The sequence below is a fragment of the Thamnophis sirtalis genome, unplaced genomic scaffold (assembly GCF_051295495.1).
Source record: "Thamnophis sirtalis isolate CommonGarterSnake01/CBP01778 unplaced genomic scaffold, rThaSir2_p1.2 scaffold_3, whole genome shotgun sequence".
Taxonomy (NCBI): domain Eukaryota; kingdom Metazoa; phylum Chordata; class Lepidosauria; order Squamata; family Natricidae; genus Thamnophis; species Thamnophis sirtalis.
In genome coordinates this window covers 93,952,290-93,970,924 of record NW_028261383.1, presented here as the reverse complement: position 1 = coordinate 93,970,924, position 18,635 = coordinate 93,952,290, and the positions used below count along the sequence as shown (strand labels likewise).

Below are 18,635 nucleotides of genomic sequence, written 5' to 3'. Positions count from 1 at the left end.
GACAGAAAACTAGCCACCTGAAACTAGGAAAATAAAGTGATATAGACATAGTGAAACATCTTTCCTAGATTGAATCTGAAATGCTGAAGAGCTGCAATAAGATTATATTGCCACCTATGTAATAAACAACTCTTGTCTTTTTTACAGTCAGTTTTGGCAGTTCCTTCATAACTTAATTATTAAGATTTTTTGTACTGGATTAGATACCAGAAACAAGTAACTCCTGCAGTGAAATTTCCTGATTGTCCTCTGTTGCATCTACCATACTTCCTCAGACTGCTTCTGATGGTTAAGAGATACAAGAAGGTCTAGATAGTGTTTCTTTAACAGAAAAATATTTTGTCTAGAAAAAAAATCAGCTTTTTGCAAAAATAATCAGATTGTTTTTAATCTGATTCCAAAAAGAGACTTCAGTGTTACAAATATTACAAATATTGGGCTTCTTTCCACTCTTTAATTGATTCTGGGGAAAGACCCAGCTGTTTTGCAGACAGGTGCAATGTTTGCATTTCAAAGTACCATTTTCAAACTGAATCTAAAAGTCTGCACAGTGTTACTTTGTACATTCACAAGCACTGGAAAACATAGATTTGTTTTAGCCAACTTTCCAAAGAGAAAGAATATGTACAACTTTACAATACTCAGAGTATAGTGGATTTGAATTAGTCAGTTGTTCAACAGATGCTGTAAAATCTGATTAGTGAGGTTTTCTCAGTCAAAGGTTCACATTACTTAGTGACTGGTTTTTCTGGTAACAAAGTAATATTGGAGATAGGTCTACATATCACACAACAATTATATTTTTAAAATAACCCATTTGAAACAATGTGATGGCAGTGTACAGAAACTCTGTCCTTTCCTCTCTAGCTGCTTTTACACATTTTTTCAGAGACAATTCATTTTTCCCTATGTTTAGGAAGAGGGTGGGATAAGGGAAAATAGATGGACTTTATCCAAAATGTGGGCTTAGATAGAGGGGACCGGTGGATGTGAGCCCCCAATTCCCTCTCTCTGTGCTAGCTGTATATTTCTCTGACATTATGTATCAATTTAATAATTGAGAACAGAAGGAAGCATATTTTAAACCCATATATTAATAGTATTGATAATTTTAAGTATTACTTGTTATAAATGTTACACATTAAAATAGTTTCTTCTGCTTATTTTATATTCAGATTGCTGAACTGAAAAGGGGTGCGGAAATAATAGTTTGCACACCTGGCCGTATGATTGATATGTTAGCAGCTAATAATGGTAAGAAAATACTTTTTATTTGTAAAGAAATTATGGCACATTGTTTCCCTCCCCTTCAATAATGAAATTTGTAGATCTGTTGAAGCTGTGGTATCTATTCTAATGTAGAATGTAGTCTTAAAAATGACTCTTCAATATCTTTCATTATAAATTTCAAAAGTATTTGATGAATGGAAACCTTTGAAGCATTTCTTAAAATAAACATACTCATTTTGGGATTATAGCTCAACTTTAGAATTGACTTTCTAAAAAAGCTGTTTGTCATCTATCATTTATATTAAAATCGTGTTCCCTATCTAATGGTTGTTGACACTGTTAACTTTTTGTACAATGAAGTTTTAATCTTTAAATTTGGGAACAAAACATAATGGTTTGAGTTTTAAAAAACGGCTTTTTTTTCTCAAAATGTTTCAGTAATGAATAACCTAAACGGAGATATTGCAGCTTTAAAGTACATTTTACTGCAACATTATGTGCTTATCACACAATGTTTGATTGATTGTTTATGTATTTTTCTATAACAACTCTTACTAAACTGTTGACATTTGACTTCTGTGGAAAAAGTTCCTTCAAGAGTTATAGAACTGGGCTTCCAAAGACTAAGCCATCAAAGGTAGGTACAGCAATGCTGTTCCAAAGTAATGTACACTTCTACAGTAAGAGCCATTTTTTTTAAAAAAAAGTGTTGCAAATTTCTTATTTTGATCTATCAGAAATAACATGCTACAAAATGTGTTCAGAAGTAAAGGTAAAATAAATAGAAATCTTGTGTTTACTTTGAATTACTTACTTTTACACTACATTAAAATAGCATTTCCTCCTTCAGATTTTTAAAAAGAGCTATCCACTTGCTTGAAGATGCTGCAGTAAGGTCTAACTCAATCCAGCTTCCAACCAATAAGCATCAGTAGCTGAGGTGAAACTCAGACCTCCTGTATATATTCACTAAGTGAAATAGAAGTGACATGGCTAGGGCATCTCTGCAGATGTTTTATGTGTTTTTATTGTTTTTAATACATTCACTTTGATATCATTTTATTGAAATGGGAGTAGCAGTTTGTATAAAGTAATAGAAAGCAGGCTGTTGTGGATTGTAACTTCTTGTTTGTGCTAGAAATGACTCTCGTCTCTCTATATGCAAAAGTAGTCAAGAATGTTTTCTGTACTCTCTCTAGATCCATCAAATAGTAGACCAATAGAAACCCATAGTAGAAATCTGTAATTCTTTCCAGTTTAAGGGTTCATGGCTTCTCAGGTCAAATCCTCAAACTGCTTCCTTCTGTTTTTTTAAAAAAAACCTTAGAATTAAATTCTAAAAGAAAAGCATTATGTATGTTAAATACAGATGTATATTCTCTCTTCTTTGCCAATACAAATACAAAGTACATTAAATAGTGATGGAGAATTACTGATGTATGCACATTGTGCTTTTGAATACAAGATTTAGTATAGAATTGCTGATTCTCAAACAATTAAATTGGGCTTAGGTATACTTTCTATCAGCACCTTTGAAAATCTTTAGTTAAAATTTTAAAAAATCTTTTTGGTCTAGATCATTACACAAGGCAAAGATGTCTTTTGCATGGGGCTATTTGTCACTTTGTGTGTGAGATAGCTATTCTTAAGATTAAGTTCATTAATTTTAAGCTATATTTGTAGATCAGAAAAAAAATGTGCAGTTCTGTTTATATTAGTATGATGGTAGCTTCTGTGAATAGGTTCTGTGAACCAGCATGAGACTTTCTGCTTAGAAAATTGGAGATAACACTTTCCCTGACTTCAGTGTAATTAAATTTTGAATCAAGTATTTGCAATAGTGACGCTAAGATTTTGTAAGGTTTCTTCAGTTATCACTTGAATTTTGCTTTCCACACATGCGCTGTAATCTCTAATATGTTTTTTTCTAGGTGGCGCTCACAGATAATGGCTGATGTGGCTCGTTGCTTCACCTTAGTCTTAGTTTTATGATGTGTTTTGGTGAGGGCTGTTTTCTGAATTTTGCAGGTCCTTCTGGCCTTGTACTGATATGCAAGAGAAGTAATTGACAAAATAATGGGCCTTGTGCATCAGTACACAATTGCGAAAACATTTGCTAGTACAAAAGATAAGGCACTTAGTGAATTGTTTTTCTAAAATAAATAAATGATTAAATTTTTGTTTAGACTCTAGTCAGAATATGTACCATTTTATTTATATAATTTACGAAGAAAAATAGCTTTTAGATTTATTCTTGTTTCCTTTTGTTGTTTTCTCTCCTTTCTATAGGTCGGGTGACAAATCTTCGGAGAGTGACATATGTTGTCCTTGATGAAGCAGATAGAATGTTTGACATGGGCTTTGAGCCTCAGGTAACCAGAGAGATGACTAGTTTTTACAGATTTCCTAACGAAGACTTACACAATATATTTCATGTTCTGGTCTATGATGGCATAGCTATTGATTACTAGAATGTTATTTTTGTATAGTAAATGTTTAATCTCTAATGTAAGTACCGAAATGGGCATTGGAAAAGTCCAAAGTATTATCTGATACCTACTTATACTACAATGCTGTCTGTTATCCAATTCATTAAATTAGGTACAAGATTATACAAAAAAGAAAAAAAGAATGGAGTTTACCTATTAACCGCTTGTAAATACCTTAGTAGTAGATAATTGCTTACCACTGGTGTGAACATTGGATATTGTAGAAGAATGTCTTTCCACAGAAAAGCAATAAGCTGATTTGGGAAATTCACTATTAACCCACTTTTGTTCATGATAGGTTATGCGCATTGTAGACAATGTGAGACTTGATCGCCAGACCGTGATGTTTTCTGCTACTTTCCCTAGAGCCATGGAGGCTTTAGCGCGCCGTATTCTCAGCAAACCAATTGAGGTCCAAGTTGGTGGCCGGAGTGTTGTCTGTTCAGATGTTGAACAGAAAGTGGTAAGATGTAGAAATGTAACCTTTGTATTCCCTGTCTTAATGACAGCCGTCAAAGCTTTAGAACAAAGATTATATATCCGAGATAGCTTTACTTGTAAATATTTTGTAGGCATTGACTTCTGAAATGTATTAACCATATAAAGTAGAGAGTAATTATTTTTGTTTTGTGTGTCTTTGATGAGGCAGTTCATCAAAGCACTAGTGATAACATTTATTTTCCTGTGCTGCAGAGTGATATATAATTTTTATTGTAAAATTTATCCAATAATCTGTTGTGCTACAAAGTTCATACAGTATTGTTGTCAAAGGAATCCATATGTTACTATAAAGGAACATGTTTGGAACTGGCACTTCGTTATCACAAAGTACAGTAGAACCTCTGGTCATGAACGCTTCTGACCATGACCAAATTGGGTTCCAACCAGAAAATTCACAATTTTTTCCCCACAGCTGATATCCCCTTCGGCGCCATTTTTTTTGTAAGCACCAAATTTCCAAAATTAGGTTCGGGTCATGACCAAATTGGGTTGCGACGAATGTTATGGAATGAATTATGGTCGTGACCGGAGGTTCTATTGTACCAGATTCAAAGAAGACTGTGGCATTATCAAAGAAAAAGTTGGATCCAAGGCTAATTTTCTAAATATCCATAGCTATTATTTATCAGTTTAGCGTCAAAAGCCAGAATTTACATTTTATGTGATCTGAAATACAGTTTAAGGCTTGTTTTTTTCCCCCCCACTATAAGCCCATAGTGAATTTTACATAGATTTTACATACATTTCATAAATTATTTCAAATATGCTGTGGATGGCCAAAATATTTTGCCCGGATATTGGGTAAGGCTGGTTAAACAATCAAATTATTGTAGATTTGTAGATGAGTAATTTCTGTGTTTTAGTATATTATGTAGTTATAGTTTTAATTTGAGTTGAGGTTAATTTACCGTGTTTTTCGGACTATACGATGCCCTGGAGTATAAGATGCACCAAAGTTTTTGCACTCTGCAGGTCTCTCATACCCTCTGCACGTCTTGGTTTTTGCAAAAAACGGGGCATGCATAGGCTTTGGGAAGCTTGTAGAGTGCTTCTGGGGGGAGGGGCAAAATGAGCAAAAAATGGCCCATTTTTCATGGAAACAAGCCCGTTTTTTGCAAAAAAACAAAAACAAAAAACCAACAGGGCATGCATAGGCTTTGGGATGCTTGTAGAGTGCTCCTGGGGGTTGGGGGGGGGGACAAGCAAAAAAGATCCATCTTTCACTCGTTTTTGCCCTCCCCAACCCCCAGGAGCACTTCACAGGCCTCCCAAACCCTCTACACGTCCATTTTTGCGAAGGGGGGGAGGTTTCAGGAGGCCAAAAACGCTGTATTCAGTGTATAAACCGCACCCATATTTTCAACCTCTTTTTTGGAGGAAAAGTGTGTGTCTTATACTCTGAAAAATACAGTAGATATTGTACAATTTTGACACAACGTGAGTGAAATGGTAGCCCTAAAAATCATTTAACGAACAAACTAATTTTTGTATGGGTTGGAACAGGTCTTTGATGGTATATCTTTGTACTACTCACTTTGTACCTAGGCAGTCTTTTCCCACCCAAAGACAAGAAAAATGAAGCGGAATCTTACTCTGTTTGGTAGTTGCAATTATAGATTATATATAAAAAATTAATGCTTTTTATTGTAAAATTAAAGTAAGTTTCCACTGAACATTTACTACGATGATTGAATCAGGTTTGTTGCTATTATAGACCATACTGATATCTCCAGAAGTTCCATTGGAGCTAACTGTACTGCTTCCTTCACCAACTATTCCGATCTTTCAGATTGTCATAGAGGAAGAGAGCAAGTTCTTGAAATTGCTTGAGCTACTAGGACATTATCAGGAAAAAGGAGCTGTCATTATATTTGTGGATAAACAGGAGCATGCTGATGGATTATTGAAAGACTTGATGAGAGCTTCTTACCCCTGTCTTTCACTTCATGGAGGTAGTGGGCATTCCTCGTCTTTTAATTATTTGACAAAATAACTGAACCTTAAATGTTCATCAGCATCCTCTGCATGTTTTCTTCTGCAGGTATTGACCAATATGACAGAGACAGCATAATCAATGATTTCAAGAGTGGCGTATGCAAACTGCTTGTGGCTACATCAGTAGCAGCTCGAGGTCTTGATGTAAAGCATCTTATGCTTGTAATCAACTACAGTTGTCCTAATCATTATGAGGATTACGTGCACAGGGCAGGCAGAACTGGGCGTGCAGGCAACAAAGTATGTAAATATTTTTTTCCCCACTGATGACTTAAAAGATAAAATCTCATTTGGATGGGTTATAGCTTTGTTGATTTATATATTTTCTGAGCAGCCGTTTGATCTAAAATGGCTTTACTAACAATAAAAATGTGCTCGTTTCCAATTAAATAGAGCAGTGGTGAATAACTCGAAACCCTCAGACTATGTGTGATCCTTGATTTAATGTTCTTCAGTCCTTGGCCTAATTGTATTGACTCAGTTATTTGTATCTTTCATTTTCAACTAAATAGCGATTTTGCGATTGAAACCAAATTGAAAATTGTTGACCATGTGCTTAATAAGACTGGGTTGTAGAAATATAATATAGTTTATAGATAAGATATAGATAAGATACGTGCACATGCAAAGATCCTGAGCGAATCGCTTTAAAGATTCAGCTCTGTGAAACCTTGTTTGAAAATGTCCCATTGAACTAGGGAGAACTCAGTTCTGGATTACCCAAGCTGTGGAAGGAAAAAAATGTTAACGGTTATATTTTTCCTCATTTGATTTTTGAACAATTGAAGATAGGTATCACTCTTTCATTCACAGGATACACATTCTGAATCATGCTCGGTATTTTTGCATTGATTTCAGGTTTATTTTTAAATCAGGTTTTAAAAAAAAATAAAACTAAGATTAGACCTATATTATATCCTATTATTTAAAGCTTAACATATTTAATCATTTCTGGAATGTTGTCTAATTCTTCATAAACTAATGCTTGTTTTCATTGATTTGTATCAGCATCAGAAAATTTTCATAATATTTAAGACTCAAGTTTTCATACTGTGATTGTTTTTTTTACTTCATTTGTTTGGTATATATTTAGTACTTTAGACATCATGAATTAATGCTGCACATTTTTCACACCGTCTTAAAATTTAGTTGATCTCACTGGCTATGTAAAAATATGAAAAACATAACATTCTTTTATGAACATTTTGCATTCAAAAAAAGAAAATTGAGATTTATAGTTCTGTTAAACAGTATAGATTATACAAAGAAGAGTAATATGTAACTTTAGAGATATAAATTCAAATATATTTCTATAAAACTGCTAAGAAAAATACTGGAAGCTACTTCTTTATATCTTTTTCTTGTATTTTTCTTTGTTGGATCTTTTTTTTCTTTGTTTTTTTCTTTTTTTGTACTAGTATTATTTTTTTAACTTGTTTAAAAGTTTCTCTGTGTGTGTGTGTGTGTGTGTACATGTATTTAAATTGACCAATGATCAGACATAATTATATAGGTTGGTGTGGATCTGTTTCTTTGAAAATAAAGAAAGATAACTAATTTTGAAGAGGGAAATCAGACTTTGCAAATTCATCCCAGCATAGTGGAAACTTGAAATAACTTGAAATAAATGTACTTTCAGTTATATTATGTTTATGCTTAATATTTTATTACAGGGTTATGCCTATACTTTCATAACTGAAGATCAAGCACGGTATGCTGGTGATATAATTAAAGCTTTGGAGTTGTCAGGTACCACAGTTCCTCCTGAGCTAGAGAAACTTTGGACTGATTTCAAAGATCAGCAGAAAGCTGTGAGTTATCCATTTTATAGTTGTTGGTTTCAGATTGCTTACTTAAATCCTGTTTATGTATGCAAAGAACAGTTCTTAGAATTAGTTTGTTCAACTAATATATTTTATTCTTTGAATGATGGTTAAATTTTTGAACATAACTTAATTGATCTCTTAAAATTCCAGTTTTAAATATACTGTTTTAGTTTTGTGATAAGATACTAAATTCTCACATTTCTTTATCTATTTAATAGTTGGTCTTCAGGAAATTAATACTGAGGTACTGGTCAATTTTCCCCCCAGATATTTCATCTGTATCCCAGTTGGGAGGTTGTTAGGAATCGGTCATATAGGCAACTGATCCAAACCAGCCAAACAGATGAGTTTGTCTAGTCAAATTTCCAGCAGTTATAATTAATAGTTCCCAGGAAACCTCCAATCACCCCCTCAACCCTCTGGTTTCATATCTTACACTCTAAAAATACTGCAAGGCAAATCCTTGTTTCTATGGAAGATTCTGTGGGGTGCAATGCAAAGTATTGGCAGAAAATCTCATCAGTACTTCAATATTCATCTCCCAAAACCCACTTCTTACTAAGTATGGAAAGCCAACCTGGTATCAGCCAAGGTACCAGATACCATAAGGTATCAAGGAACCACATTTCTCTAAAATGGCATATTAAAATACCTTACATGTTAAAACTTTTGCCAGTAAACATCTAGAACATTTTTATATTTGATGACTGACTTTTAATTATACATATATAGGAGGGGAAAACAATTAAAAAGAGTAGCGGCTTCTCTGGTAAAGGATTCAAATTTGATGAAACAGAAGAAGCTTTGGCTAATGAGCGGAAGAAGTTACAAAAAGCGGCACTTGGCTTGCAGGATTCAGATGATGAAGATACAGCAGTTGATGCAAGTAGTTCATACATTTCTTTTAGTTAAGACATTTCACATGTAAAATGTGCTGACACTTTTGTTTTCTTGTCCTCTGGCTGATCTTATACAAATGTCTTATATTGGAGTGAATTTGTGAGCCCAATTTCTTTTAAATTATCGTCAACATTTTTCATTCATCAATACGTGACGTATCATTTTCACAATTTGCGTAGTTTTTGATGTTGCCATAAAAGTCAACTTCAATTTTTTCCCCCTACTTTTTGATTTACTTCGGATATTTTTAAAACAAAATTTATTTTGAATGGTTTTTTTTTCAGGTTAGTACTTGAAAAAGAAATCAGTTGTTTAGATATCTAAACCATTAGCATGTTGCTTCTAATCATTTGGTGTGTTTACCCTAAAAATATGAACTTTCTCTTTTTTTTTTTAATAGATTGACGAGCAGATTGAAAGCATGTTCAATTCAAAGAAAAGAGTGAAGGACATGGCCTCGTCTGGTGGTTCATCTAATGTTCCTGCCCCAACAGCAGGAAATGCAGAGAAATTAGAAATTGCTAAGAGATTGGCGTTGAGAATCAATGCACAGAAGAATCTTGGAGCCGAGGCACAAGTATTGGTCTCTTTTCAGTTTAAGGTCATCCTCTTCTACAAATCAATCTTTATAGTCTTCATGTTAAATTCTTTATGTCTTGCTATGTTCATATAGTACAATCTTCATTATCCACACAAGTTCTGCAGGCATAGACATTAGCAGAAAAGACGGATGAAACACTTTTATTTATTCATTTAAGAAAAAATTGTTGCAGTTGAATTAGAAACCCAATTTGAATTTCTATTCAGAAAAATATGAACCAGTCCCCATTCTAAATTATAAATTCCTCTTAACTGTGTACATGATACACAAAATCATTACAAATATTTCAAAATATTTTGAATAACATCTATGTAATGAAAGTATTTGGTATAATAGCAAAACACCATCCAGGTATTTGGGTTGGCAACAGTATAGAAGCTATGGTACATTAAACCTAGATAGTATTCATAAACTTGTATATGGGGGATACGGATAACTGAAGTTTTATTATATATTTATTGCCAATATTTGAAGTGTTATTGATCTAATGGCTGATCCGTATATTCAAAATGTGGCTTTATCAGGAATAAAAGAAAATTATCTAGTTTAATAAATATTTTAATGCTTTACAAAGACATAAAAAGATCTGATAAACATGGTTTGATTGGCATTAAATGTTTTTGGAAGTTAAGTATTCTGATATAAAAAGAAATGAACATTATTTCTGAACGAACATTTTTGTAGATGGCTGTTTGCATGCTTAAGAATAATCACTGATAATTAGGCATAAGAATTCTCCTAGGCGCTGCTTGGAGTGCCCAAGCATGGATTAACTTGAGCTTGCTGCCCAAGGACTGAGTTCAAATCTTTGTGTAGCCATGCCTCCTGTTCCCCACAGAAGCTCAGTTTTAAAAACTCAGTTGCCCTAAAAGGATGCAGTTGGGGAGTTCCAGTCCTTGAACAGCAAATTGGACTCTCCAAGCAGTTAGTGTAGCCTTTTTTATTATTTTTGTGTTTAGCATATAGTGTTAGGATTCCTTTAAAAATCACTGGAGGAAAGTTTACTCCTAATTGAAGCGTGGAACAGGTGCTTGGAGTGCGGCTGCCTTCCGTGACCACCGCGGTTGAGGTACCACCGGGAGACTCGTCAGCGGCTGCTGGCGAGCTCTGGGGGCAGGTAGGCAGGTAGGGATCCCTCTGAGTTTATTGTCAGTGGTCTAAATTTAGAACGGAGGCTCTACTGAGCTCTCCGAACTGCCGGCAGCTCCCCAGTGTGCTCCGTAGCTTGCGGTGGCCATTTTGGACAGAAAAGCGGTGCACTTTATTCTCAAGCCATTTGCTTTGCCGCAACCTGATTTCCACAGTAGATCGCCGCTGGGAGAGCTTAATTTGGGATCTCGCTCTGGGTCTCCAGGCAGGTCTCCCCCTCCCCAGGTAGACTATTGAGAGCGGCTGCAAGGAGTTTGGCTCTCTCGGGCCATTCCTTGCTTTATCACTGCGCAGATCTGCAGTGCCTTGGGACTTCCATTTTTGGCGCCAAAATATTGTTGACTGCTACTGATCCCGACAAGGCCCCGTTTTTCTCAGAACTTTGACAGAATTAAAGGGGCATACTTCCAGAACTATTGCATTACTCCAATTATCACATCTAAAGCTCTGACTGAGAAAGAAATCTGCCATGGCCAGCAGAAACGTGTCTGAAGCCAGGGATCAAGCTGAACCTCCTGCTAACAAATGCAGCAGGCCCAACCCTGCTGCTAAGGGGGACAGTGCAGGCTGCCCTGCAAAAGGGAAACAGCCCCAAGCCAAGAAAGTCTCGAAAGCTGCAGAAAGGTTGGCTGAAAGGAGACAAAAGGCCCTGGAGAGACATTTCAAAAGGCAATTAGTGCCCAGGCACAAACTGTGCAAGCCAGGGAACCACCTCCACCACCAGTTTCTATAGACATTCCCTTGGTGGAAACTCCAGGGGAGGGCTCTCCATCTCTGGCAGATGAAGAGGACTTTGGATTTTCTGCCAACCCTTTCAGGGTTTCCTCCAGGTCTCCTATTTCCTCTCTGGAAGAGGTAGACATGGAAGAGGCTTGTTCTCTAATGGGGAAGAGGCTCTTCCCATTGGCCCTAGTTTTAGGGAGGCTCTTGAGTTGTCCCAAGCAATGCAGGAGGTGGTCCAATGGGCAATATCACAGGGGATTGCTAACGGCATCCAACAACTGGGTTTATCCTTACCCCTCCTGAGCAAAGCCAAAGCCAGAGGGCAGAACACTGGAGTTCTCCCTCAACCCTCTGGGATCTCCCCTCCTGCTTCCTCAGCGGTCAGCTAGGTGTCTAATGAGGAGGAGGGTGGACAAGATGCCCCTGATCTGTCGGAGGATGAGAATCCGGTCCCTGACACCCCCGCATTCTCTGGCTTATTTAAGCTACAATGTTCAAGGCCATTCTGACCAAGGCTAGGGCTTCGTCCATTCAAATGGGACTTCCCGCCCAATCTGATAAGAATACCACTGATCAGTATAACGAGACTATAAGACCAGGGGATCCAGGCACGGGCCTCTTTTAAGGAAATCACACCTCCTCAGGAGTTGGTTCCAGTGCCACAGCTGTTCCTGAATATCATCCAGTGACAATGGGTTCAACCTGGGTCATTGGCTAATCCTAGTGGGGTGGATAAGAAGCTCTACTCAGTAGAGACCGCCATGGAGGAGCTCTTGAAGCTTCCGCAAGTGGATGATCCCATAGTGGCACTGACTTCCAATTTGGCCCTTCCAGACGACCTACTGAAAGGTCTGAAAGCGGAAGACAAAAAGATGGAGAAGGCCTGTCATAAAACTCACATGGCCATTGCGTGGGGCATGAAGGCCTGCTCCTCCTCTTCCTACTTCAGCAAGGCAGCACTATTTTGGCTTCGCAAGCTGTTAGCCAACCTCCCTGCTGGGGATACTAGGTCATGCCAAGATGTGAACAAGATCATTGCAGCGGTCGAGTACTCAGCCGATGCTTCACTTAACGCCACCAAATTTTCATCAAGGGCCATGGCTTCAAATGTGACCACTCGCCACTTGCTGTGGCTGCGCCACTGGGAGGCAGACATGAAGGCTAAGTGGAAGTTGGACTCGGCATCCTTCAAGGGTGGCAAGCTATTTAGGGAGGCCTTGGACTCTGTCCTGATTGAGTCCAAGGACAAACGGAAGATTTTACCGGCGGTCTCCAAGAAACCGGACCGCAAAGGCTGGTCCTATTTTTGTAAGCAGTTCTTTCGGAACAATGACTCCCCTTCTATCTCGGGAAACTTGCCAGGTCCTATTCTCAACCACAGGACTGCACCCAAGATAGGGTGTCCTTCATGGACAAACCCAGCCAGCAGGGGAATCGCAGATCCCTTTGAGGCGTTTTTTCCAACCGCTTCTTTCGCAGATCCAAGTGACCATCACCGGTCCCCGTCCATTTACGCCAACCAGTGGGAGGAGACAACGACGGACGTTTGGGTACTGAACCCCATTCATCACAGCCTCACCTTAGACTTCCTTTCCCTTCCTCCTTGGTTCTTCATTCATTGCCCCATCCCAAAGTCGCCCCACAAGCGACAGATGATGCAGGCGGAGATCAAGCATCTACTGGACATAGCGGCACTATCCAGGCATCCAGCAGACCTTCTACTGTGCGGATCTATGATGCAACATGGACCAGTTTCTCTTCCTGGTGTCACTCCCATCATATCATCGCCACAGCTGCGACAATTCCGCGAATCCTGGATTTTCTGCAGGAGGGCTTGGACAAGGGCCTGCAGCCCGGGCCACCATCTTGTCCAGAGACGATTCTCAACCGCTGAGCAGACACCCAAAGGTTTGCAGCTTCTTGAACTTACGCCCTCCGACGGTGCACCATTACCCAACTTGGGACTTGTCAATTGTCTTGCAGACCCTAACATCACCGCCATTCGAACCTATTCGCTCGGCTAGTCTACGACATTTGTCGCTCAAAACTGCCTTCCTCATAGCCATTACCTCGGCGAGCAGAATCTCAGATATTGGACACGGTCATTCTGAGATTGGACCCAGCCTTTTTACCAAAAATTAAGAGTTTATTCCACAGAATGCAGGAGGTGATCCTCCCCAACTTTTGCCCGCACCCTGGCCATCCCAGGGAGCGGGTCTGGCACAAGCTGGATGTGCGCCGCGTTGTGTAGGTGTACAAAAAGAGGACGGCCTCCTTTTGCAAGTCGGAATCGTTCTTCATCTCATTCCAACCTACTTCAATGGGCAGGAAAGTGTCATCTTCCACCATAGGTTGCTGGCTGCGCTCATGCATAAAATTGGCCTACGAACAACAAGCCAGGCTTGTTCCTCCTTGTATAACAGCGCACTCCATGAGGAGCGCCGCGACAATGGCCGCCTGGGCCACTCAAGCGCCCATTGAGGAGATATGTCGGGCGGCCACTTGGTCCTCGCTGTCTTCGTTCATTCGAAATTACAGACTGGACATCTTTTCTTCGGCTGAGGCTTCGTTTGGAAGGAGGGTCTTACAGCGGGTCCTTGCGACCCCTGTTACCCGGGACATTCCTTCTTCCCACCCTGGGACCACATAGCTTGGGTATGTCCCATCCTTGGACACTCCAAGCAGCGCCCTAGGAGAATGACTGTTGGCTTACCTGAATGGTCGTTCTCTAGGCACTGTGGGAGTGTCCAACCCCGCCCTAGAGGTTTTTCTTGTGTGGGTGCAGGACTTAGCACCTATAAGACACAGACTTTTCTATACAGCAACCTTTGGATCGGATACCTTCGTTTTTAAAACTGAGCCTCTATGGGGAACAGGAGGCGTAGCTACACAAAGATTTGAACTCAGTCCTTGGGCAGCAAGCTGAAGTTAACCCATGCTTGGACACTCCTGCAGCGCCTAGAGGACAACCATTCAGGTAAGCCAACAGTCATTTACATTTACAATTATACATGAGATACTTTTGTTTGGAGAATGTCTGTAGTAAGCCTCTTTATGCATGGAGATTATCTAATGATCAGGGATTCTGACTTTTCAGAATACTTATTTATGTAGACAGCTTCCACAGAAAGACAAAATTCTTAAGTGTAAGACTCACGAGCAAAAGGCAAAAAAAAAAAGCAGGAAGGTGCTAGTATGCTCCATTCCATAGCCATTAAGAGACTCTAGGACCTTTTCACTATTTCCTCCCTATTTTAGTCATCTTTCATTATTTTCAGTTCCCATCTTTGCTCACTTCCATTACTGTTTTTCTTATTCAGAAAATACAAACTATTTTCTGCTCCCCCCCCCCCCAAAGTCACTGGTAATTATTTGGAGGAAAAGTTTAATTTTTCGTTCAGGTGCTAGTCCAGTTAAGTTTGGGACATTCATTGGAGCTGTTTAGTTGACAGTGTAAGCAAACAAAGGCAGTGTTTCCTCCAGTCGATTCTGTGATGTTTCTTTCTATATTTCTGGTGGCCTCACACCAAATTTGTTATGTGTCCTGTGTGCCTGTTTTTTTGTTTTTTGTTTTGCCTGGGAAAAAAAGCCAATTTGAATGCTGTAATTATCTGCAGCCCTCCAGATAATTTCTAGAGGGATGGTAATGTTATCTGTTACAGCAAAAACAACAAAGACTCTTGTAAAGGCTAGCACATTTATTTTAGTGAAGTAGATATCATTTCTTCCAGAATAAATTGGTTGGTCTCTAAGGTATTGCAAGCCCTTTTTTTGTTTGTACAACTGGTAATTTATTTATAATAAACCCTTTGTTTTATCTCTGTTTTCCTATCTACTTGGAGACTGGGAAATGAGATAATTGGAATAGAAATAAGAGTTGCCAATTGTTGCTAAAAATGTTATATGAGAAATTCTGTAATCAGGTTTTTGATTTGAAACTATCGTGGTTACAATAAGAGAAGGGAGACACTTGACTTTTCCAAATTTGCCCGCTCTTTACACCTTCCTTCTCTGTACTAGACAGCATGTGAGAACTGATGCTATGACTCCAATATGAAGCAGCAATCTGCTTCCTATTCCCATCTGTCAGCATTGACAGATAGGTGACTGAAGTATCACACTTTAAAATCACAGTGATCTTTGAATAATTAAGAGACTGAAACATTGTGAAGGCCTTTATTTCTGCAAGCAGAAATAAAGCAAGTCATATTAGCATCCCCTTAGGTAGTAGCTATGTCCAGTTTTGTTTATTTGACAAGCTTTTCATTTCTCATTTTGTTCAATTGTATTATACATTTTTACCAAAATCTTGATATATAAAATTGCAAGTGGTACGTGTTTCTGAAATTAGTTTTTTTTATTTTAAATACCTTATTTCAGGATGTGATGCAGCAAGCGACAAACGCTATCCTGAGGGGTGGCACAATTCAGGCTCCAACAGTTTCTGCAAAAACGATTGCGGAGCAACTCGCTGAGAAGATCAATGCCAAGCTCAATTATGTGCCCATCGAAAAACAAGAGGAGGAGAAGCAGGAGGGCGGACAAAATGAATCTTTTAAGAGATATGAGGAAGAATTGGAGATCAATGATTTCCCTCAGGCAAGGATTGCTTTTTTCATTTTCATTTAAATTGTAGAGTTTTTTAATTGCTACCACTCTTCTTATAATAATGTTTTTCGGCTCCCATGTAACTAACTTTTTTCTGTTGTGTTTATGTTGCTTGTTTGTATAATTCAGTAACATGTTTAATTTTTAAGGAATGTTGTTGATTATAATCACATCACATTTTTAAAATCTTAGTATCAGAATAAAAATGGACTTGTAAGGCAGTACTAACTATAGTCCACTCTACTGCCTTTGGGTCTTTCTCCCGCCTTTCTAGGATCAGGATTGAGTTAATCCAGTAACTATTCAACACCATCTCTGACGGAAAAAAATAATATTTGAGGAATCCTTAAAAAAAAGTGATATTTTAATGATCAACCTTCAATATTCCAGAATAAAAAAGAGATTGCATCATCATTCAGATCCAGTCATGTGGCTTGATTTTCACAATCTAGTGATGTAAAGTCATTATGATGATTTTAAAACCAGCGACAGGGAAACAGGACTCTGCCCAGGCTTATGTCATACAGATCCTGCATCTGTGCCTGGGGATTTTGGCTAGGTAATCAAAATTAGCACCATCCAATGAGAGTTGTCTTGAAGGATCTTTTATTTAATCAATAGTTCTGCAACCAGTGTCACTAAATGAAGACAACTCCTCAGTTATATGGGTTACCTGACACTGTCTCCTATTCTCTCCTGCTGGCTAATAAGGGTCTGCAGAGCTATATTTTGGCAGAGGATGTCCTGCTATTCCCTTCACTACTGAGGGGAAATCGTGTTAGAGTTTTTATTTGAAAATTATATAGAGTCACACAGGTGAAATGAATGATATAAAAATTAGGTAGGTAGGTAGGTGGTAGGTAGGTAGGTAGGTAGGTAGGTAGAAAGAAAGAAAGAAAAAAAAGAAAGAAAGAAAGAAAGAAAGAAAGAAAGAAAGAAAGAAAGAAAGAACTATAAGTGGTTCAGCAGTAACAATTGTACTTCAGTATCCTTAAGATTTTCTAACTTTAAGTAGAATATTGTCCTCTACTTTTCCCCATAACAATAATTCTGTGAGGTGGGTTGGAGTGAGAGAGAATGTGATTTGCTCAAAGTCACCCAGCTTGCTTTCATGACTAAGGCGGAACTTGAACTCACGGTCTCCTGCTTTCTAGTGTGGTGACCTAGCCACTAAATCAGACTGGCTCTCAATAAGCTCTCATCCCAAATAAAATATGGAGAATGATGGGGTATTTGAAAAACAAAAGATTCAGTTTACAATGAGGGGCATTTGGATGCTATTCAACAGCACACAAATCAGTTTGGCTATATTGGCAGTGAAAATGTTGTCCTTGGAAATTACAATTGCTTTCCTAGAATTCCAGCCCCCAGTGTTATATGTATTCAGAAAAATGCTGGAAGCAATCGGGTGTGTTTTTAATATGCAATTTGGAGATGCTTGTTTAGCATCCAAAAGAGCTTTGATATATGAGTGGTCCCTATTCTTTGCCTTTTTTAGTCTTGCAAAATTATTAATGTGCATTCTTCATTACTCTGGCTCTTTATCAAGTTGTTTTACTTTATTTTGCTTGCCCTTTGACAGCACACATGCCCAGAATATGGCCCTTAACCAGACTGTTGCATAAACTTTAGTAGGAATACAAAGTCCAGTTTCATGCTTTCAAGCATAAAGCTCTGTAGTGCCTTTTAACACTTTGAAATTGTGTTGTTTGTCTGAAAGCTGCTTACATATATATTATAAATAAATAAATAACTATATAAATTAAAAAACCTCTGCCTTTAGTAAATGAAACCCACAAAACCCTGTGGGGGAAATTTTATTCTTTGAATTGAGATGAGGCATTAAGTAAATAACACAATAGCAGGGCATAGATGAACTCTGGCATAGAAAAAATGCTAAACATTTAAAAGTTAGCTCAAAACAGTGTTTCCAGAAAGATAAATTTATTAAATCCAGCTTTCTTAATGATTTTTATAAAAATGCTATGCATATGGATCTTATATTAGTTTTCCAATGAATAGAAGCTAAAAACGTAGATGCGATTTTAAATATCTGATAATTTTATCATGCAACTTTAGGGAATTCATCTTATTTAGAATTTTTTATCACTTTCTTTTGCAGACTGCTAGATGGAAGGTGACTTCAAAGGAAGCACTGCACAGAATAAGTGAATATTCTGAAGCTGCCATTACAATCAGAGGAACCTATTTTCCTCCCGGCAAAGAACCCAAGGAGGGGGAAAGAAAAATTTACTTGGCTATTGAGAGTGAGTATGACTAATACCCCAACTTTCTGAGAAGGAATGCTAACTTATACCCTATATCAACTAGGGCTCCAACCTTGGGAAAGAGTTTTAGGTGTGAAAAATCTGCAACTGAGCATTGCTTTGTATATTTCCTGATTTACATGTTAAGTAAGCAGGTGTTCAGAACATTGTTTATGTGAAGTGCCCTCCCCACCAGCAAAAAGGTCCACTGCTGCTAACCAGAATCTTAAAACTCTTAGTATGAGGAAGAAAAGTAGCAAGTTGAGCAAAATAAACAATAATAGCTCTCCCTTGCAATCGTGCCCCAGATTCCATTTCCCTGTTGGTTAATCTTTTGATGATTCAG

At 38.0% G+C, this 18,635-nt stretch overlaps 1 protein-coding gene across 3 annotated transcripts in view; it reads left to right on the top strand.

The window, feature by feature from the left end:
- The window catches only part of DDX46 (DEAD-box helicase 46), a 39,873-nt gene that overhangs the window by 16,840 nt on the left and 4,398 nt on the right, over positions 1 to 18,635 (top strand). For 2 of the 3 annotated variants that reach the window (XM_087709526.1, XM_087709524.1), the window contains exons 13-22: positions 1,176 to 1,254; positions 3,520 to 3,602; positions 4,018 to 4,182; positions 6,010 to 6,172; positions 6,262 to 6,455; positions 7,889 to 8,026; positions 8,774 to 8,923; positions 9,342 to 9,542; positions 15,795 to 16,013; positions 18,145 to 18,289. In XM_087709526.1, the coding sequence (XP_087565652.1) occupies positions 1,176 to 1,254; positions 3,520 to 3,602; positions 4,018 to 4,182; positions 6,010 to 6,172; positions 6,262 to 6,455; positions 7,889 to 8,026; positions 8,774 to 8,923; positions 9,342 to 9,542; positions 15,795 to 16,013; positions 18,145 to 18,289 (1,537 nt within the window). The remainder of the gene's footprint in view (positions 1 to 1,175; positions 1,255 to 3,519; positions 3,603 to 4,017; positions 4,183 to 6,009; positions 6,173 to 6,261; positions 6,456 to 7,888; positions 8,027 to 8,773; positions 8,924 to 9,341; positions 9,543 to 15,794; positions 16,014 to 18,144; positions 18,290 to 18,635) is intronic. The other variant, XM_087709525.1, reaches the window with a different exon arrangement.